Source organism: Leucoraja erinacea, chromosome 6, assembly GCF_028641065.1.
Source record: "Leucoraja erinacea ecotype New England chromosome 6, Leri_hhj_1, whole genome shotgun sequence".
Lineage (NCBI taxonomy): Eukaryota > Metazoa > Chordata > Chondrichthyes > Rajiformes > Rajidae > Leucoraja > Leucoraja erinaceus.
In genome coordinates, this window is record NC_073382.1 from 54,050,566 (window position 1) to 54,073,338 (window position 22,773).

The 22,773-nt window shown below is 40.8% G+C and overlaps 1 protein-coding gene across 1 annotated transcript in view; it reads right to left on the reverse strand.

The window, feature by feature from the left end:
• LOC129698145 (cytoplasmic dynein 2 heavy chain 1) overlaps nucleotides 1-22,773 on the reverse strand; it is a 395,765-nt gene that overhangs the window by 208,331 nt on the left and 164,661 nt on the right. Inside the window, 9 exon segments of the mRNA XM_055637055.1 lie at nucleotides 1,808-1,949; nucleotides 6,302-6,428; nucleotides 9,556-9,642; nucleotides 10,519-10,640; nucleotides 10,880-11,003; nucleotides 15,126-15,286; nucleotides 18,139-18,252; nucleotides 18,690-18,827; nucleotides 22,246-22,400. Coding sequence (XP_055493030.1) covers nucleotides 1,808-1,949; nucleotides 6,302-6,428; nucleotides 9,556-9,642; nucleotides 10,519-10,640; nucleotides 10,880-11,003; nucleotides 15,126-15,286; nucleotides 18,139-18,252; nucleotides 18,690-18,827; nucleotides 22,246-22,400 — 1,170 coding nt within the window.

Below are 22,773 nucleotides of genomic sequence, written 5' to 3' on the forward strand. Positions count from 1 at the left end.
TTTCCAAAGGGCTCATTTTCTTTGCACATTGTTGAGAATGTAATATCTGACTGTTTATTCTCAGCTGGCACATATAAGCATATAATGAGATGATTAATAAATATCCTCAGTCTCAGTGCTGGCTCTTTGATTAAGCTCTCCAATTCATCTCATCACCCTGTTCTTTCCCTATTATCCTGGAAATTATTTATTCAAAACATTAAAATGTATAAATGGAGGTCTTTCTTTAAATTATTCAAATTTTTGAACATTGTTGAATTTGAAGCTTTTAAGCAACATAGTCCAAACCATACTAACAATGCGTAGAAGAAAGAGTTTCTATTTTGCCTCTGGTTCTCTGAACAATCATCTTAAATCTCTGTATTCCAGTTATTGAACTCTCTTTCACTGGATATAATTTTCCCTAGATTACTTATCAAAACTATTCATTGCTTTGGATATCCACATCAGTATCTTCCCATATATAACCTCCTCTCAGTGAGGCTAATTCTAGTTAATTATATCTAAATAATTGAACAAGCAATGTTTATGAAGGAACTGCTACACAGGATCCTGGTCAAAAGAAGCAATGTAATACTTCCATCTGACAGCAGGTGCTTAAATGTAGTCGCAACATGTCCTTATTTCTGACTATGCAGCGAGACTACATGATGAATAAAAACTACTTACATCCCCATGTTCAGGATAACTGCCTATGCATGCCACTGAATATAGAAAAATTTAGTTCAAGTGAATCAATAATTTTGCATCGTTCAAATGATAAATTTACTCTTGAAGTAATGGAATCTCTAAAGTTTTTCTAGTACTTACTAGTAAGTAATGGTTCAGCACAGTCATTTATAAGTACAATATTCTGAAGTCATCTGTTTGAAAATGTTGGTAACAAGTTCACACAAAAAACAAGCAGTTCATTCTATTCTTTCTGGTTTCTGGAATAATAATCATATTTTATTTAAATATTATATGTAATGTATTTATAATTTATATTATTGTATAGTATTTACAATATTTATCAGGCTGCTTGTGTCGAGTTTGCACATTCTCCTGTGATCCCATAGGTTTCCTCCACGTGGTCTGGTTTCCTCCCACATCCCAAACTGCATCACAGTATGGTATGGCAACTGCTCTGTCTCCGACCGGAAGGCATTGCAGAGGGTGGTGAAAATTGCCCAACGCATCACCGGTTCCTCGCTCCCCTCCATTGAGTCTGTCCAAAGCAAGCGTTGTCTGTGGAGGGCGCTCAGCATCGCCAAGGACTGCTCTCACCCCAACCATGGACTGTTTAACCTCCTACCATCCGGGAGGCGCTACAGGTCTCTCCGTTGCTGAACCAGCAGGTCGAGGAACAGCTTCTTCCCGGTGGCTGTCACTCTACTCAACAACGTACCTCGGTGACTGCCAATCATCACCCACCCCTTATTATTATTTATTCAAATCATTTGCTATGTCGCTCTTCCAGGGAGATGCTAAATGCATTTCGTTGTCTCTGTACTGTACACTGACAATGACAATTAAAATTGAATCTGAATCCGAATCTGAATCTGACATGTGGGTTTGTAGGTTAATTGACCCCAATGTGCAGAGAGCGGATAAGAAAGAGGGATAACATAGAACTGTGTGAACGATGGTTACCGTGGACTCCATGGGGTATAGGGCCTGTTTCCATGCTGTATCTCTACAACTAAAACTAAATAAGTGAAATATAATTAAATGTTTTAGGACTATTTCAACCGAGGACAGAATGAATGTGTTTCTACAACATGTAAAATCATCTGATTACAAATGTAATAACATATACGATATTTACTTTGAAGGCCTGATGATTTAATCCATTCCTCCAAACTGGCTTTTCTCTGATCTTCTTGAGCTGCAGACAAATAGGTGATAAAAGCAGCAGCTAATTGTGCCCTCTTTGGCAAAGTATTCAACTCTTCTGTAATCTCTGCAACCTAGAAAAAATATTTTTTTAAACATTGAAAATTCATTTACTACATTTTTCCTGCCTCAAGCCGCTCTGTGAAATTGGTCAAGCTTTCATCATTCAATACTGAATTCTCATGATGTCACCCGGCAGACAATTTAATATGCAGACTGGGAAACCCTGGCTGGGAGCGGCACTATTGGTCTAGCTAAAAACCACAGCTGAGCACAATATAATCTTCATATGACATTTACACCATTATAATGGAAATTAATGGACACTTGGACCGTATCTATCTTTTCATCGTTCAATCCTAATACAAAATGCAATAATGTTACTGCTTCGCAGGATAAGAGCAGTTAAAACTAAAGTGAGACCAGTTCATTATAAAATCCAGGTAATTTATGGTATAGAAAATTCAAATTCAATGTTGCATCTTCAAAAAAGTTAATATTAAAGCCCCAAGACCAATTTAACCTTTATCATGTTTCAAATTGATATATCTTTCAAAAGATTATGCGGAAATTTAATTTAAATGTATTTCTAAAAGGAACTTTTTTTCTTTCATCGGTATTCACAAGGATATCGCTAAGATTTAGTAACTGTGAGGCATCCAATTTGACAATCTGTTTATTTAAGTGCTTTTTATTTATGTACACCTATGATTTTGGAAACACCTTTAAGGTATTAAAAGGTGCATTGCATTTCATGGAGAAAGTTGAAGGCATGATTCAAGCAGTCGATTTTGATAAAATGCACTGAAGTTCGCAAAAAAATGTTTATAATCAAAAAGTACAAAAAGATAAGATCATTCCTGTCCAAAGAGCATGAGGACTTAAGGATATGCCTCAGATTATACAATAAAGAGAAGGATCAGACCCCAGGAAAAAAGCTGTTAAGTGTAATGTGTGTTTAGGTCTTTGAATGTGAGGAAATTTGAAAACTATTAATTAAAATAAGGTTGATTATTTGAACTGGAGTCAAGTTTATAGGCCATCCTAAGCGTTGGAGAATGGTCTCGACCCGAAACGTCACCCATTCCTTCTCTCCAGAGATGCTGCCTGTCCCGCTGAGTTACTCTAGCTTTTTGTATTTATCCAAGCATGGGAGAGATGGATGGAAATCAAAAAGAAAATTGTGAATGCCGGAAATCTGAGATACAAACAAGAAATGCAGTTAAAATTCAGCAAATCAGTTAGCACCTGAGAAAAAAGAAAAATAAATAACATTTCAGGCTGGGTCCTGTCATTAGAATTCAAATTGCAAAGTTCCGATGTAGAGTCCCAGACCTGAAAAGTTAAATGGTTCCCAGGGGTGCTGTCTGATCAACTGAGTTTTGGCTGCATTTTCTGTTTACACTACAAAGATTAGTGATTAGGATTTATTATCAGATGCATTTGGAAGGTTCTGCATGCAGTAGAAGATGCATATGAGGGAGTTTATCAATGAAGAAAAGCACTTGTTATTTGGCCTTTCATCAGAAATGTGACAAGCAGGTTTTAAAATGCAGTGAAAGCAGGAGGGGAGATGAGCAGACACGGGCTAAGAGTGCAGGAGGAGTAGGCTTCTTTGCTCTAATCCATAACACCAAAGCAGTTCAGATTGCAATCACTTCCCACATTCCTATCCATCCTTGGTAGTCAATCAATGATTTAGTAATTAGAAATCCATCCATCCATTAGATTAGCACAGCAGACCAACCGATTTTGTTAAGATTATAGTGAATTTCAATTTTTATATAATTATTCAACGTTGAGATGATAATCTTGACTCACTCACTATTTGGAACTGTAGTCTTAATAAAAGAGAAGATTGGGTCACTGTATTAGAATGCAAAACAACATTTTTAATAAGCAGGAATCTGTCTGTCTGTCTGTCTGTCTGTCTAATCTATCTCTTACAATCTTCCCTTATGCTCTACTGGTTTTGCGTTTTTTTCTATTTGCGTAAAAACGGTACGGGATCGCACTACATTTGTTCGTCACCTTACCACCATTCTTCTATGCTACAAGGGCAATAAGTTATGTTCTGATTGATGGAATATTTTTAAAGTTATTAAGGTTTAAAAATCTTTAAAAAACCACGCATGCACGGAGATCCACGGAGAAATCTATCTCTTCCTCTTTTTTCAGTTTGTTTCCATCTCTTGTCTGGTGATGGAGAAGGGGGAATAGAGGGAGATGAGGGGGGAGTGGGGAAGGTAGGGAGTGGGGAATGGAGGGAGAGGAGTGGGGGAGGTAAGGAGGGAGAGTGGGGCAGGAGGGGGAAAAGAGGGAGAGGAGGGAGGGAGTGGGGGTGGTAGGGATTAGGGAATCAAGGGTGAGGAGGGCAGGAGGTGGGGGATAGAGGGATAGGAGGGGGGTAGGAAGGGGAGATGAGTTATGCAGGGAGGGAGGGAGGGTAGGGGAACGGAGAGGGAGGGAGAGGTGAGGGAGGGATTGGGGAAGGAGAGGAAAAGAGGGGAAAGAAGAGGGAGGGTGAAGAGGAGGGGGAGGGAGTGCTGGGGATGAGGGGAAATGAGCCGCGCCTGCGCAGTTAGAGGTTATGGGTGAGTGGTGGAATATTGCGTTGGGGGAATGGGTTGCGTTGGGGGAATGGGTGAGTGGTGGAATATAGCATTGGGGGAGCAGACCCAACGGGTCTGCACTTAGTCTAGTATATTACTAAGATTTTCATCATGTTTGTGTGCATGCGTGTGTGGATGTGATATCCCAAAACCCCACCACAACCGTACACGATAGCACTCTGATTTGTGGCCCACCTTACTCTCCATTGTCCTGTGATGTGCTGTGGCAAGATTTGTTCAGATTGATATTACATTTTATGTTATTGACATTTTAAACTTTACAAAAAACTTTTCAAACCACTTTTCCACTAACCCTGCCCATCAGCCACGTTAAAATGACGTCACAATGGGATCCCAAAGCTAATTTACATTTTAAAAATTGCGATTTAAATAAAATTGTTTTAATCAAATTCTTCCGATTTCATTCTCAATGGCATCACAATGTGATCCCGAATCTCATTTACATTTAATATCGTTATTAAAAAAGAAGGGGGTGGGGAGGGTGGGATGGGGGGGGTGGATCTCATTTTAAAAAAACATCGTGATTTTCATTGTGAGGGTTGGGATAGGGGAGGTTTCATTTTAAAATAACTGAAAGTCTCCCCGCACGTGCACAGTGGGCCCGGTATCGTCAATCAAAGATCCTATAGCGGAGCAAGATAGACCACTCCTGCTAAATGCAATGGGCTGACGTTTAGTACGCAACAGAACGGAACGTGGGCCTTTTTTTCATCTATTTCTGTAACCGGACCCGACCCGATCCGACCCGACTCGCAGTGTAATCAATGTTGCAGGGCAACAGTTTGTGTTAATAAATTAAAATTCTGAAAATGAGAAGATTTGTACCAAATAACTTTTATTTTTACGAGGATGTTTCCGTAACCTGCTTCCATCTCCGCACTATTATCCTACGGGATCTTTGGTGCGGAGATGGAACCCGGTTATGGAAATGGAGCCTTGAATTACCCATGAATCTGCCCATGACCGTACTACGTCTTTTTCGTCGAGTGAACTATCTTGCTCGCTATAGGATCTTTGTCCTCAATTGTGGGATTTGAAATTACCGCAGCACTGAGGCTGGGGCTGGGTCTGGTGACGGTAGCGCTGGTGCTGCGGGCATGCGGGGAGGGAAAGGAGCGGGACCCTGGGCAAGGACTAGGCTGCAGCCTTGGCCTCTCCTTCCCCTTCCCCGACTCCAGGCTGCTCAGCCCGTCTCCCCAGACAGCCCCCGCCTCAAGTAAAACTTCAAGAATTTGAAATGACCGCGGCGCTGGCGCTGGGGCTAGGTCTGGGGGAGCCTGCGCTGCTGCTCTGGGCCCGCGGGGAGGGAGAGGAGCCGGGACCGGGGCAAGGACTAGCCTGCAGCCTCGGCCTCTCCCTCCCCCTCGGCCTCTCCCTCCCCCTACAGGCTGCTCGGTGAAGAAAACGGGGCTGACGGTGGTTTACATCGAGATCCTGATGAGGTGAGGAGGGAGAGGAGAGGGTAGGGAGGAAGAGGAGTGGGGGAGGCAGGGAGTGGGGGATAGAGGGAGTGCAGGGCGGTGGAGGACATGGGGAGGGAAAGTGTGGTGTGGGATGGGGGGGAGAACGGGCCCAACGGGTCTGCACTTGGTCTAGTTAGCAATAAATCTTAACATCAGATAATCCTAAATTATAAACTGTGCATTACATAAACTAATTATATAAATTATATTCCTTCACAGACATCCCTTGTCAAGTATTGAGCCATATGACATTGAAAATTAGGCCAGCTGGAAAACTACCTTAATATAATAATCTAAAATATTTTATCTAATTTCAAAATCGGAACTTACTTGTGTAATCCATCTTTTATGTTCCCCGTCAAGCTGCCCAATCAGTTTTTCAGCTGCCTCTATGGTCTCCTGAGCTTTATTTACTTCTGCTTCCAATTTAGCTGCTTCAGTTGTTCTGATTTGGAACCTGCCAAGTAAATTATGCAACAAATTTCACAAGTGGCTATAAGAATAATAGGGCATTAAAAGTAAGTGATTTCATCTTCCCTCATATTGGCTGGGACTTCCATAGTGCTTGGATGGGTGGAATTTATTAAATGTTTCCAGGAATATTATTACAAACAATATGTAAAGGGCTCTATTGGAAAGATGGGCAACACTGGGTGTCCTGTTGCAAAATGAGGCTGGGCAAGTTACAGAAAGTTGACAGAATTAGGAAACACTGGTTGACAGGGGATATTGACGCACTGGTCAGGAACAAGAAAGATGCACATGTCGCCGGGTTGGAACGACCCGGAGCAGGGCCGTACATCGCCCGGCGCGGTTTTAATGGCCGCGGGACATTCGAACGCCTGCCGGGGACTGCGACTTTGCGACTTTTGAGCCTGGAGCGGGGCCATACATCGCCTGGCGCAGCCTAAAATGGCCGTGAGAATTACCATCGCCCTCCTAGGGCTTCAACATCGGGCTTCAACATGGGGAGAAAAATGGAGAGCAGGGGAGAGAAAAGACTTTGCCTTCCATCACAGTGAGGAGGAGGTTCACTGTGATGGATGTTTGTGTGAACTAAATTGGTTGTGTGACTAGTAGGAATCGTTTTTTGTTTATATGGCTGTAGAAACAGAGTTTCGTTTGAGCCTCACTGCGGTTCAAATCACAATAAATATTGTATTGTATTGTATTGTATTGTATATTGACGCATTGGTCAGGAACAAGAAAGAGGCACATGCCAGGTATAGACAGCTTTAACTAAGTGAATCCCATGAGGTGGATAAGAGATTTGTGACACTGTCTCACAGTGCGAGTCCACCCATTAGTGATCCCGAGTGAAAGAAAAAATCACACTCGTGGTTGTGTATGAGATTCCAACTTTATGTTCACGAGTTTAAACAAGTTCCCACGTGTATGTCTAAGTTTGCCGTTTACTTCTCATTTCTGCGATATACCAAGTTCCTCTCCCGAGTTACCAAGTTCCTCTCCCGAGTTACTCTTGAGCCAACCGTGAATGAAGGTCTGTTTTAAGTATCAAATAGAGGAGCTGGACAGAATCTCATACAGTGAGTATATGCTGATTCAGTATTGAAAGTTATTCAATTTCAGAACTTAAAAAAACTAGACAGGATCTCAGCCCCGCACTCGCTGCCATTGTGCAGCAAGGAGGCGGTGGCGGCGAAGCAACAGTGTTAAAGAAGACAGCTCCATCCTGCGGCTTTGAGTTAAAGATAGAATTCAGCGCGGCAGCATCTATTGATATGACCTACAAAGGGAAAATGCCGTCCAGTGCCAGAGCAGTTATACTTATGATTTGTTTGAAACGGGCATCACGTAGTTAGAAGACCGGCGGGCGGAGGTTTGCTATATTTTAATTGAATTTACTGCCAGGTCTACACACTGTGGGGAGACGGGAGATGAAATATTTGAATGTGGACGGATGTCTCCGCGCCTGCTCGTTCTAAGGGGAATATATTTTTAGTTGCCTTTCAAGCCGGGCTTTGGTTTTATTCCTTGTTTTTGTTATTACATTTTTTGAAATAAACAATTAAAACTTAAAAAAGCTTCGGAAATATAGGTTGGAATGCGACGGTAAGATGTTTATCCCGTCGAGGGAAAAAATGTGAGCAGCATGTGTGATAATGGGAAGGCTGTGGCCAAGCGTTTTGGAAGAAGATACAACTTAAGGAGATTAAAAGAAAGCCAACACAACCCTGCATACACACGGAAATTTAGAATGTTGAGAACAAAGGGAAGAGTTTTAGTATAATACTAGACCAAGTGGGACCCGTAGGGTCCCGTCCCCTTAACGCGCGGTTGCAGGGGGGGTGGGGGGTGGCCTGCGGCGTCACACACACACTAACCACCCCCCACACACACACACACACTAACCACCCCCCTTGATATTATAATATTATTAATTCGCTCCTTTTACCCCATCCCCGCCCTATCCACTCACGCATAGCCCCCAACTCGCAGTAGGTAGAGGTAGATGGATGGGGTAGAGAGAGAGGGCAGAGAGAGAGGGGGGCAGAGACAGAGAGAGAGGGGCAGAGACACAGAGAGAGGTGCAGAGACAGAGAGAGAGAGAGGGGCAGAGACAGAGAGAGAGGGGCAGAGAGAGAGGAGAGAGAGAGAGAGAGAGAGGGGAGAGGGGGGGGAGAGAGAGGGAGGAGGGGGAGAGAGAGGGGGGGGGGGGGAGGGGGAGGGGAGGCGGGGGGGAAGTGGGTGTGCCGGGGGAAGTGGGGTGCGGGGGGGAGGGAGGAGCAGGGATCGGGGAGCGGGCGTCAAACAAAGGTCAGCGAGTTAGGCGGGGGGGGTGAAGTCACTCGCAGCGCAAGCAAGACCACGCAGACCCATTGTGACGTCGTCAGCGAAAGAGTTGTTTTATTCCAAAGTTTTGGCCGATTTTTGAACATTTTGATTAATAACGAAAAATAAAGCCTGAAATTTTCAGATAAGGTGATTTCGGACTCCACGGGAAAAATCCCTACCGGAATATGTAAACATTTTACCATTAGCGTGTCGTTTTTTCGAGAAGATGTGATTATACACAAACAAATAAACACACAAACAAATACATCCACATACAAGATCAGAGTTTTAAGTATATAGATAGATAAGGGACAACTTTTTTAAAAGAAAACGGAGGATGTAAGGGATAAATTACAAAAGGAATCTATGGAGGAGATTACAATTACATAACTTAAAAGACATTCAGACAAGCCACATGTACAGGAAAGGTTTAGAGGGAATAAGGCCAAACATAGGAAAATGGAACTCATCGGATAGATATCTTGGTCGGCATTGACGAGTTTGAACGAAGAGCCCATTTCTGTGCTGTATAATTCTGACTATGGATTTATGAGAGAGATTAAGCAGTGCTTTGCCTTAGGGGTTGATTGAAACAAACATTGCAGCTTTTTTTTAAGGTAATACTAGATAAATATCTAATTCAGAAGTTTATGCGGGATGTATCGTTAATTTTGGATTGTTCTCGATGAGATAATAAACTATATGGAGAAAGTTTTCTGTATCATAAACGTATGTTTTTATATTTATTTTAATACAATTTTCCAAAAGATGAATTTAAATAAATTTACTTTTCTTTAAGTTCAGCCACTTTCCGTCCCACGCTATGGAGCTTGCTTTCAAGATTCTGTTTCCTTTCTTCGATTTTCTTTAGGTTTCTGGACAAGAAGAAAAAGAAACTTAGACACATCCACTGAAAATTATTTTGGTATGAGAGACAAAATACTCCACTTGATTTATATGAAATACTATTAAATACAATGCCACACTAATGGGCCTGTCCCACTTAGGCAATACAACCTACGACAACCTACGACCTCCTAGTGACCCACTACCACTGCACCTACAGCACAAGAATTCTCGCTACTCTCCATGGCGGCTTCATTCTGGTCGCCGCTAACTTTTTTGAAAAATTAGCCGCGATCAGAATGAAGCCGCGACTAGTTCCCAGAATGCGGGAACTTCTCACGACCATGAAGGCGACTCCCCGGCAACCACCCGCGAACATGTGGTGACCATGTGGCGACCGCATAAGTCTCCTGTAGTCGCCTAAAAAGTTGCCTAAGTGGGACAGGCCCATAAACATCAGGTTATTAAGCTATCAAGTAATTGGCATCACGATGAAATGTTATGAAAAAATGTGTAATAGTACAAGAAGAGCATATTTGAAACAATTCTGTGTAAGGAAAATACAGCTTTTTTTACATTCCTTCCCTTGCCACTTAAATCAATTCATAAACTTTGTTCTGAGCAATCTGTTATCTTCTATAATTCTGCATTTAATTCACTTTTAATTGTAGTTAATCCCCACAAAAAACATGTTAAAAATTTTAAAGTTACTGAAATGATATATATTCTGGGATGGGCATTTCAGACATTTCAATTTAAACACTTAATGTAAGTTAATGTAAACACTAAATGTAACACCATAAAAGTATTATCATTGCAGTAGATGACATTTTCCAGAAGTGTACATAAATGACTTTTTAAACTATGTAAACATAAAGTTAATGCCCCAATCCTAAATTACTCACTCGATCAATGTAGCTTGTTCTTTTTCCAGAGGTTGAATCTTTTCCAGGACATATGAATATTTCACATTAGCTCGAACCCATGCAGCCAAAGGAGCTGCGGCAGCACTAGCACGCTTTGCATTCTGTGAATTAATTTTTAATCCATAGCAAATTTATCAAATAAATACACATAAAACATAAATTGAGGCTTAGACCATACAACTGCAGGAGGTATAAACAAATAGCAAAGACCTTCATTGTACCGCCAAGGGAATTTAATAAGCAAAACGTTGATTCTACATTTTAGTTCTAAATTGTCATTCATTTAATTGTCTCCAATAAACTGTCACAAAACAAACCCTCCTATTATTATTGATAATACCTTTGGGTCAAAAGAGCCACTGTTCTTCTGCAAAAGCCCTTCCACACTCTCTCGGATTTCCTTGCTGATATTCCAGGCATCAAAGATTGCAATCTCCTCCCTCACTCCCCGTTTTGCCAAGAAACTGTAAGGGTCAAAGTTAAAATTATGCATTCAAAAGCAGTTTATTTTTCAAATCATAACTACTTTAGATAACATACTTTGTAAATTATATTTTTATACAATATGGCCTTTAAATTCTTCCGTTCTGTTTTTCTGATTTAAAATACTGTGCTGGTAATCTACCTAACATCAATTCAAAAAGTTATTTGAAAAATAGCTTAGTTTATTGTCACATGTACCGAGGTACAGTGGAAAGCTTGTTGTTGTATGTTAACCAGTCAGTGGAAAGAATATACATTATTACAATTGTTGTATATCAATACTGTACAAATAGTACACAATTCATTAGGATCCAAACTAGCACTGATGGGCTCCCTCCTATAACACTATTGTTTCAGAAATATGGAGGCATTAGGGGTCAGATTTCTTACATTACCAGTCTAGTCAAGTTTATTCGTCACATACGAGATGTGCAGTGAAAAGAAAAGTGGCAATGCTTGCGGATTGTGCAAAAAAACTACAAAACAGAATGGAACAGAATCAGTAATTACATATTTGTGGGAGAGAAAAAAAAAGCAACTTTAAAAAGACACCACACAACAGTAAATTTGTACAGTAAGCTAGTCCCTGGTGAGTTAGGAGTTTACAGTCCTAATGGCCTCTGGGAAGAAAGTCCTTCTCATCCTTTCTGTTTTCACAGCATGGCAACAGAGACGTTTGTCTGACTGTAGCAGCTGGAACAGTCTGTTGCTGGGGTGGAAGGGGTCCCAAATGATCTTGTTGGCTCTGGATCAGCACCTTCTGATGTATAGTTCCTGCAGGGGGATGAATGTAGTTCCCAGAGTGCGTTCGGGGAGTTGCACTACTCTCTGCAGAGCCTTCTTGTCCTGGGCAGAGCAGTTGCCAAACCAGATTGTGATGTTTCCGGACAAGATACTTTCCACAGCCGCTGAGTAGAAGCACTGGAGGATCCTCAGAGACACTCTGAATTTCCTCAATTGCTTGAGGTGGTAAAGGCACTGCCTTGCCTTACTCACCAGTGCGGCAGTGTGTGATGTCCATGTCAGATCCTCTGAGATGTGAACTCCCAGGTATTTAAAGCAGCTCACCCTATCCACAGTATCCCCATTTATCTTCAGTGGTGTGTACGTCCTCGGATGATGTGCCCTCCTAAAGTCCACAATCAGCTCCTTAGTTTTTTTGACATTCAAGAGGAGGCTGTTGTCCTGACACCAGAGTGCCAGATCAGCCACCTCCTCCCGGTAGGCCTTGTTATCGGAGATCAGGCCCACCACCATCTTCCTTCAAAGTTTCCACCTTAGGAATTCATGCACAACATAAGCAGCACTCTTTCAGTCTCTGGAGAGCTTTGACAAAGAACGAGGGCATGCTGCATTAATGGGAGATTGATGACAGTCTCATTCAAGAGGGACATAGGGTACTATACAAATAACTTTGGCTCAATGTCTCCAGTACGGAATTTGCACTTTTTCTATATTGCACCTTTCATTGTTGCACCCTGTTTAAAATACCTCAAAGGTTTTGCTACATTTTGGCATACTGTGAATATTTTAATATTTTAAATAATGTATGTCTATTGTCTATTTTTATTGATATGTTGGCTGTCTGTGTTTTTAATATTACTTGCACATTTGGAGTATGGGGAAACGTAATTTCGATCCTATGTGTAACTACTGTTGCATAATTGAATTGACAATAAAGTTACTTTGACTTTGACTTTGACTTTTGACTACTGATAACAGTGCATGATGCAGGGAATCGCCTTGTGCAAAGGGCACTCCTAGCAGTAATTCTCTGGGGGGTCAAGCTAGATGCAGGAAAAATGTTCCCAATGTTGGGCGGGTCCAGAACCAGGGGCCGCAGTCTTAGAATAAAGGAGAGGCTATTTAAGACTGAGGTGAGAAAAAACGTTTTCACCCAGAGAGTTGTGAATTTGTGGAATTCCCTGCCACAGAGGGCAGTGGAGGCCAAATCACTGGATAGATTTAAGAGAGAGTTAGATACTCTAGGGGCTAGTGGAATCAAGGGATATGGGGAGAAGGCAGGCAAGGGTTATTGATTGGGGATGATCAGCCATGATCGCAATGAATGGCGGTGCTGGCTCAAAGGGCCGAATGGCCTCCTCCTGCACCTATTTTCTATGTTTCTATGTTCCTATCTTACTAGTTTTACCTATCTTACAATAAGCAGAACAAATGCAATAATGAGTCTGATCTATTCGGTAAATCAACGGTGAGCAGGCTCAATCCACTTGAGGTGTGTTTTGCTGAGTTGTGAGACTATCTGTATTAGACTGTTAAAAAAGTTTGCCTGACAATTTAAATAATGTCCAAATGGGGTCTTCGGTTTGATTAAAATCTCATTATTTTCAGAGAATAATGTCATTATAATTCAGTCAATGGGCATCAAAGCAAAATCACCCCAATGTAAAAAGCTCTCTAAACACATAATTCCAAATGTACATAGAACATAGAATGGGCCCTGCAGCCCAAAATGGTTGTGCCGAACATGATGGCAAGTTAAAACAATCTCATCTGCCTGTACATAATCCATATCCCACTATTCCTTGCACTTCCATGTGCCTATTTAAAAGCCTCTTAAAGCACCATTATCATTTCTGTCTCCACCACCAACCATGGCAATGCGTTCCAGGCACCCACCACTCATTGTGTAAAAGAAGCTTCCCCTCTTATAGATACATGCATTTACAAAAAAAGATAGAGAGCTGGAGTAACTCAGCGGGTCAGGCAGTATCTGGAGAACATGCAAAGGTGACATTTCAGGTTGGGACCCTTCTTCAGAAGGACTTACAAATGTCATGCCAAAGTGGAAAAAGTATAAAAACAACTTTGCCTCTAATGCAAAACAACATCTGCCTCTTAATCCACAACCCTTCAATTCTTGAAATCAGTGGGAGTCAGAGATGATTTTAAAAAACTGAGCTGTATCTCAGGAATCTATGGGGAGTTTAACAACAGAGTGAACTGATAGACTTAGTCATCCAGGACTTCATGGTGAAGTGCTCATGTTTCCAGATTCAGCCCTACATTTAAATTAAGATGTTTGTGAACAGCTTTCTAATGATTATTGGGAAAATATTAGCCAGTATATTAGATAAGAAGTTGCTCAATTTTGGTCTCTGTAAATTGGATTTAATCCTTAGAATCAAACTTACTAAACCGGAATAAGAGAAAATAGTCAATCAAGGATTCCGCCCCGATTGTCCTTTGACAAGAAGAGATCAAGATTTATGGCGACGCCAGAGACCCGGTTTCGATCCTGACCTCGGGTGCTGTCTGTGTGGGGTTTGCTCGTTCTCCCTGTGATCAAGTGGTATTCCTCCGGGCGCTCCCGTTTCCTCCCACATCCCAAAGATATGTGGGTTTGTAGGTTAAAAAAACTAAAACTAATATAATGGGCTGCACCTTGCTCGCTGTAGACAGCAATTTTGAGACCATTTATTTGGAACTTTTTTTAGAATTATTCAACATTAATACAATTTAAATTTTCCTCAACGTCAGAGACCTTTGAAAAGTTAAAGTAATTTACAGCTTTGACAGAAGACATTGTTTGTGCCCTGGTTCCCATTAGGACTTACTGCACAATTCAACCAAGAAAATTAGCTTTCAACATCCATCCCTGGCAAGTGCGGATTCCACCTGGGCAGCGAGTGAGTTACAGCAACATAAGCCAATAAAGGTCCAGGGTTTCAGTAACAGTGAGGACAATATTTACACAATGAAGCAAATCATTGGTTCTCAACCAGCTGTACAAAAGAAAAGCTCAAAGTTTGCATCGTGTGAAGCTATCTTCATTAGTGCTGTCATGAGAAGAGTTAGTGGAACTGTAAAATGGTTCTCATTGGTTGTGAGAGCATTTATTTTGGGATGGAACTAAGTTATATTGATTCATAAAATACTGGGGCTATTCATTTTACAACTGAGTTAGTGCAGCCTCATCTGGTATAAAACGACGATACTAAAAATACTAAAAAGTCTACTTCAAAACATCTTTCAATTTAAGTTCCACAATGCATAAAATCTAAATGATTTGCTCAGTGTTGCATTTTACAATATTTTGATAAATTTAATGCAATGTAGGATTAAATTTCATACATTCTCACCTTTTCATGCTGACCCATGAAGTATCAAAAATACCCATCAGTCGTAACACTCCTTCCAAAATATCCCTGATTACATCGGGTGGCATTCGCAGTGACCGGATTTCTGAGAGTGACTCTGGCTTTATATTTCCTACTGCTCGTTTGGCTTCATCGACGTGAGGCTAAAAGAGATTAAAAAATGAACGTTTCCAGAGCTTGCAACTATTAGCGCAGAGAACATATAATGTGATGCAAAACATTCATAAGTCGAGGAAGAATGTCAAGGGGTCAATCAGCAAACTGTGTTGAATTAGTTAAACCAAACGAAAATAAAACTGGTGTGCAAATTGCTCACAGTGCTGAGGAATACTGAATTAGAAAATCTACTCCTGAAGACCAAGAGCCAATATTGAAATGATTATCCATGTCTTAATATTAGGTTAATGTTAAGGTGAAAGGTCAGAGATATACATATTTTAAAGATTTGTATCAAAACAGTAAGTATTAAATTTAATTTTAATTCAAAGGCTTAACCATTTAACTCTAAAAATGACCTGAAATTTTTGAAATCAAAACAGAATTATCATGATCAGGATTTCCATGCTTGTGTGCAGTGGCGAAGTGGAAAAACATATTTTTGAAAAATTAAATTTCTTTAAGTATTTTAACTATTCCAATTTACTTTTGTAATTGTTTCATTGTTTCAGAGGGAAGATACTAATATGGAATACTAATACTAAACTGTCTCCTCCCCTTCCTTAAGCTTCGAGCTGTCTCCTTCCATCCCCCCGCCCTTGGGCTCCTCCTCCTCCCTTTTTCCTTCCTTCTCCCCCCCCCACCCCCCATCAGCCTGAAGAAGGGTTTTGGCCCGAAACGTTGCCTATTTCCTTCGTTCCATAGATGCTGCTGCACCTGCTGAGTAGCAAAGTGTGGAGTCATGCATTTTGATAGTAGGAATAAAGGCATAAACTATTTTCTAAGTGGTGAGAGAATTCAGAAATAGGAAGTGCAAAGGGACTTGGGAACGCTGGTGCAGGATTCCCAAAAGATTAATTTGCAAGTTGAGTCAGTAGTCATTAAGGCAAATGCAATGCTACCATTTATTTAGAGAGGGCTACAATACAAAAACAGGGATGTAATGCTGAGGCTTTATGGGCCTGTCCCACTTAAGCAATTTTTCAGCGGACTGCCGGCGACTGTCAAGTTGCCGGCAGTCGCCTGAAAAGCCGGGAACTGGAACAGCGACTGTCGGAGTGGAACACACACACACAAACACATCGCTTCCTTCATCAACCAGTGTGAATTTTTTAGACAGCGCTACTTCCGTTTGCCCTGTCTAAAAAATTCACACGGTACAAAGCCAAGTGTACGGTAAGTCCTTTAAAAGAGAGGAGGCGAGGGGGGGGGGGGGGGGGGGGGGAGAGAAGGAGTGGAGACAATTTTTAAGAAGCCAGAGATACACGGCTGTGAAGCTCGGCGGACATTTAACATTATCAGTCGGTTATCCTTGGTTCTGTAAACTACTGCTTACCTTTTTTTTCCCCAATGAGCCAATGAAATTCACCGGCCAGCACCGGCTACAACCTACGAGAACCTCCAAGACCCTTCTACCTCCTGCCAACCCACTAGGACCTCCTGGCGACCCCCCTACAGCTCGAGAATTCTCGCTACTCTCCATGTTCATTCTAGAAATTTTTCAATGTTGAAAAATACACGGCGACCATAATGAGGCCGCGACTAGTTCCCAGAATACGGGAACTCCTCATGACCATGAAGGCGACTCCCCGGCAACCACCCACGAACATATGGCAACCATGTGGCGACTGTATCATCTCCGGCAGTCACCTAAAAAGTCGCCTAAGTGGGACAGGCCCATTATAAGGCATTGGTCTGACCGCATTTGGAGTATTGTAAGCAGTTTTGAGCCCCATATCTGAGGAAGGATATGCCAATGTTGGAGAGGGTCCAGAGGTTTACCAGAATGATCCCAGGAATGATTGGGTTAACATATGATGGGCGTTTGAAGGTACTGGGCCTATATTCACTGGAGTTTAGAAGGAAGAGGGGGACCTCACTGAATCTTGCCGAATAGTAAAAGGCCTGGATAGAGTGAATGTGGAGCGGATGTTTCCACTAGTGGGAGAGTCCAGGACCAGAGTCTATAGCCTCAGAATAAAAGGATGTACCTTTCAAAAGTAGATGAGAAGAAATCTCTTTCGTTAGAGGGTGGTGAATCTGTTGCTTTTATTGCCACAGACGGCTGTGGAGGCCTTCAATGGATAATTTTAAGGCAGAGATTGACAGATTCTTGATTAGTAATGGTGTCAGGGGTTATGGGGTATCAGCAGGAGAAAGGGGTTGAGAGCGAAAGATAGGTCAGCCATGATTGAATGACGGAGTAGACTTTATGGGCCGAACGGCCTAATTCTGCTCCTAGAACTTACGAACTTATGAACTATGAATGTTTTTAAATGTTTGATTGCCTATGATTTATTTGAATGTCAGAGCCTTTGAAAGGACATTCAGCAGGGAACACAACTTTACCAGGTGCCAAAGCGTTTCTGTGAGATTTATATTTGGATAGCATTGCGCTACTGAGAACCTTGCTGATCAGGAAGTTATCTCTCTTGAGAAAGTTCCGGCAAAGGGACCTGCTGATGGTAAAAGCAAATGCAGCACTAAGCTGATTCAAGGAAACTCCTGGATAATATCTAAAAAAATGGCATTCTTAATTAATAATTTTTACATAACACAAAACAGTTTCAAAAGTGATATTCTCATGATTGATAACTATTTAATTCAACCACGTGCTGGTGCATAACATTTTTAGATACTTATCCTGTCTTTCTGTTCTATACTATCAAAAACAATTCTTAGTAAATGCAGTTCTGAAATCAATACATATGAAATTGGTTGATTTATTTTTCAGCTAGATGGTCGCATTGAATTTCTTGCTTTGTAATTCCAGTTCATTTTGGTAGCAAACTCATTTAGCCTCCTGGATTTAGTGACACAGAAAATAATTAAACCTTACCTGGACCTGCTTAAGTTCATTGTCAATCACACTTTTGCGCTTTTCAATTTTCACCATCTCCTCAGCTATTTTCTGTTTAATCTGTTCCATTTCAGTTTTCTGTTCACTTGCATTCTATGAAGAAGCATAAAGTTCAAACAATTGCATTAACTCGGATTCCATTAACACCATTCCTGAATATCAACCAAAACATGCACAAAATGAACATTTTTGAGTGCATCGATGATTTTTTTCTAACAATGAAACTTAACTTTGACTGAAGCATAAAATAAACCAAAGAGATTTGACAAACCCATTTCAATCCACAATATATTTTTTCCTTTGGAATTAGAGTAATGCAACTGGATAGCCAGAAATCATAAAAACAGGGCTCCTGTGGCTTGTGGGCATAAAAAGCTATCTTGGCAATAATACAGTTCAGAATAGGATGTTTTCAGAAATCAATTGTATGATCTTACTTTAAAATATGAGAGAAATAAAAATATTATAACATTTTGGATATTGAAATATTGCAGATCCATAGTACGGTTGATGTGAACTGACATGCATACCTGCATTGATACTGTAATCTCTTGAAGGGCTGCATCAGCTTCGGCTTGTTTGGTTTTCAGTAAAATGCTTTGAGTTGCTGCCTTTCCCTTCAATTCATCAACAAGTGCTTTGGCTTCATTCAGCTTAGAAACTCCAGCCTGGATCAAGACATTCCAAATATACTTTGAACGGTGGTATTATTTTTAAATAGTGCAAAATGTCACTGTTGCATGTTAGCACATTTAAATAGGTCAATTCAATAAGATAGTTTATTCAAATGCAATTAAAGATAAATGCTGCCTTATTTTTCACAAAATTCCAACAGCTCTTTAAGTGATAAAAAGAGTTGTGAATTTATGGAATTTTCTGCCACAGAAGGCAGTGGAGGCCAATTCACTGAATTAATTTAAAAGCGAGTTAAAGGGAGCTCTAGGGGCTAGCCTAATCAAAGGATATGGGGAGAAGGCAGGCATGGGTTACTGATTGTGGATGATCAGCCATGATCAGAATGAATGGCGGTGCAGGCTCGAGGGGCCAATTGGCCTCCTCCTGCACCTATTTTCTATGTTTTTATGCCGGTGTGGTGGAACATCTGTGGTAAGTGTGGGTAGTACTGGATTAGCATGAGCTGGCCCATAGAATTTAGAACTACAGTAATGGTAACTAATATTAACCACACTATTCAACATATATAGCTCATGACATATTTCCTTTGTCACATTACACATTATAAATCTAATATTTCAGAATTGAATTTGCTAAAAAGAACTCAGAAGACACTGACAGCCAGGCCAATCTAGCTCAGCTACGATGTCTAATTCAGGATGCCAATCCCTGGTTAGATGAACAAACCAAATTTTGATCAGGCTGCTGAAAGTTTGAATTATTAATCACCAGTTGATGACGAGATACAAACATGTAATTTATCTATTACAATCCTTTCTTCCCCTTACTTGTTTTAGAGATACAGCATGGAAACAGGCCCTTCTGCCTACAGAGTCAACACCGATCAGTGATCACCCACACACTCATTCTATCCTATGTACTAGGGACAATTTACAGAAGCCAATTAGCCCGCAAAACTGCATGTCTTTGGAATGTCGTTGGAAACCAGAGCACCTGGAGAAAGTCCACGCAGTCACAGGGAGAACATACAAACTCTGTATGGACAGCACCTGTAGTCAGGATCAATCCTGGGTCTCCGGTGCTATAAGGCAGCAACTAGCTGGCGGGCACCATCATATCTGAAAATTAGACTTTATAAAATAGCAAACTGTAGTAACAGTATTTTGAAAGAATGGGTGACGTTTCGGGTCGAGACCCTTCTTCAACAGTGGGAAGAATATTTATTTGTAATTTAGACATTTGCTCTTTAATGCAATGCAAACTTTTAGAATCCTCCAATTCTTTCAGAGTGTAACAACTCGTTTTGTTTATGTAATTAGAAATGTCTTCCATAACTTAAACTAATAAATTAATTTCTGAGTGGCACCAAATTCAATAGTTGCCATATCACAAATTATTTCATCGACACCAATAGGTCATTTGCTTGTGTAAAAAACACGTGGAAACGTAAAACAGTAATGACAGTTATTGACAGTAACCTGGGTTTTTTACCATGTCATCGATACTAATTATTTTATTATCGGTTAGGTTAGTTTCATTAAACTGAAAGAAGTTTGGGCTTTGAGTTATTTGATAAAATTGTTCAGACAGAGAGTGATTCTGTGATTCTTGATCAGAGAGTACATACAAATGTATCATTTCTCAATAGACACTTCCCAACTCATGCAATAGGCAACTTACGTAAATAATTCTGTACCCAGTCCCTAGTGCAATCAAGGCAGTTTGTAATTTCAACAACACTGTACGATCACACAAGTTTACATCTGAAACAGGCTGGCAATGGAGGCAGTGCTTACGCAGAAGGCCACGCACCACAGAAAGTGACCCGGACACAGTCGGATGCTGCTGAGATAGTTAATACTCTCAGTGAGTTTTTTCAAGCAGGGGATGGGCATGGCGATTCCAACATGTAAAATCTAACTTACGCAAAAGATTACGGAATGTAACCATTACGTAAGTCGGGGAATGCACACAGGACTGTGCAGAGGACTGACAACTTTTGGAAGATAAATCATTGCATGGCAGATATGCAGCTTGGTAACATGTACATTTTATTCTACCTGTGGAGGCCAAACCCCATATGAATTTTCTGTTAGTGCAATTTTATTTTATAAATAAAGATTTACGTTTTCAAAGCAATTTTAAAAGAAATGGTTTTAGCATTTTAGTAGCATGCAGTTATAACTAATTTTAAGTAATGACAGAACATGACAGAAATGTTCAGCAAATTGAGCAATGTTTCTGAAGACGGAAATAGTTAACCTTTCAGATTGATGACCTTTCACAATATAATTACTTTTAATATTTTTTAAAGTTTATAAGAATAACAGGTGATATCATTGAAGTGTACAGTTTGTTTTATAGGGATTGACAGGGTAGCAGCTGGAGCTACAATCTCGATATAAGGAGTGCCCAGACTCACAGGAAACTGTAGATGGAATCTTGAGCAACAAAGAATCTGCTGGATGAACTCAGAGTGTCAGGCAGCATCCTTGATGGAAAATGTACATTTGACACTTAGGGCATAAAAAAACATGGTTCTGGAGGAACTTGGCAGGCCAGGCAGCATCTGTGGATGCAACTCAGCAGGATAAGACAGATGACATTTTGGGATGCGACTATTCTTTAGACTGATGGTGCTGCCTGACCTGCTAAGTTTTTCCAACAGTTATATGGAAACAAAGAACTGCAGATGCTGGTAAATACACAAAAGGGCACAAAGTGCTGGAGTAACTCGACATGTCAGGCAGCATCTCTGGAAAACATAGATAGGTGACGTTTCGGGTCGAGATCCTTCTTACGTAAATTTGTTTTTTTCTCAAAATTCCAGCATCTCTAGACTCGTGCATCCAGTTGATATTTCGGGTCGGGAGTCTTCATCTGGATTGCAAGATTAGAATTTTCTCATCATTAATGCGACTTTGGAATTCTCTGTCCACCAGAGCTGTGGAGAATCACTCTGGGGCGCAGCGGTAGAGTTGTTGCCTTACAGCGACAAAGACCCGGGTGTGATCCTGACTCTGGGTGCTGTCTGTACGGAGTTTGTACATTCGACCCGCGACCGCGTGAGCTTTCTCCGAGTGCTCCAGTTTCCTCCCACATTCCAAAGACGTGCAGGTTAATTGGCTTTGGTAAAGATTGTCTGTAGGACAGTGTTAGTGTACAGGGATCGTTGTTCGGCATGGACTCGGTGGGCCGTTGCGTCTGTATCCCTAAACTAAATCAGTTGTTGGGTGTATATGACGTAAACCGATTGTATGATCAGTGCAAGATAGTGGTGGTATGGTAAAACATCTTCCATGATCTTATTGAATGGTAGGGCAATGCCAGCAGGAAATGGCCTTTTCCTGTTTCTCTATGTTATATTAAATTAAGAAAATTACCAGTTATGGATGAGGTGAAATTTACAGCTCAGTAAGACCTTATAATTCATCTCTGGTGAACCCATACCTGTAGGTGACTCTGCTGTTTAATTAAGTCATTTTTCTTGATATTATAGATGGAGTTGTACATATTCAAGAAAATCATATATCTGTGAGGAGTAGCTCCATATCCTCTGCAAGATTCATGAATCATCAGGAAAGACTTTGTTAGATCGCCAGCACCTGAAGTTCAAAGCATAACATCAGTAAAAGTTATAATCGTATTTGTATGATACACCAGATTATGTATCTTTTTAAAATGCCAATGAAGCTGTATGCAGTAACTTTCTTTACTTGAGCGTTCACATAAAGCATCCAACTTGAAATAGACTAATTTGTCACATGTATTGCCGCATCCATCTTAATTTTACTTCATTTACTCGCATGTCTACACATGCTGAACTATTTCCATCACTGGTGTCCATGCCTGAAATACTGAGCAATTATATTGAATCATTGCTAAAGCAGTTATGGGCTATATACTTAATACAATTTGAAATCTAATACTAATCCAAACTTAATAATATGTAAGAGATAGATTGTTACATTTGACTGC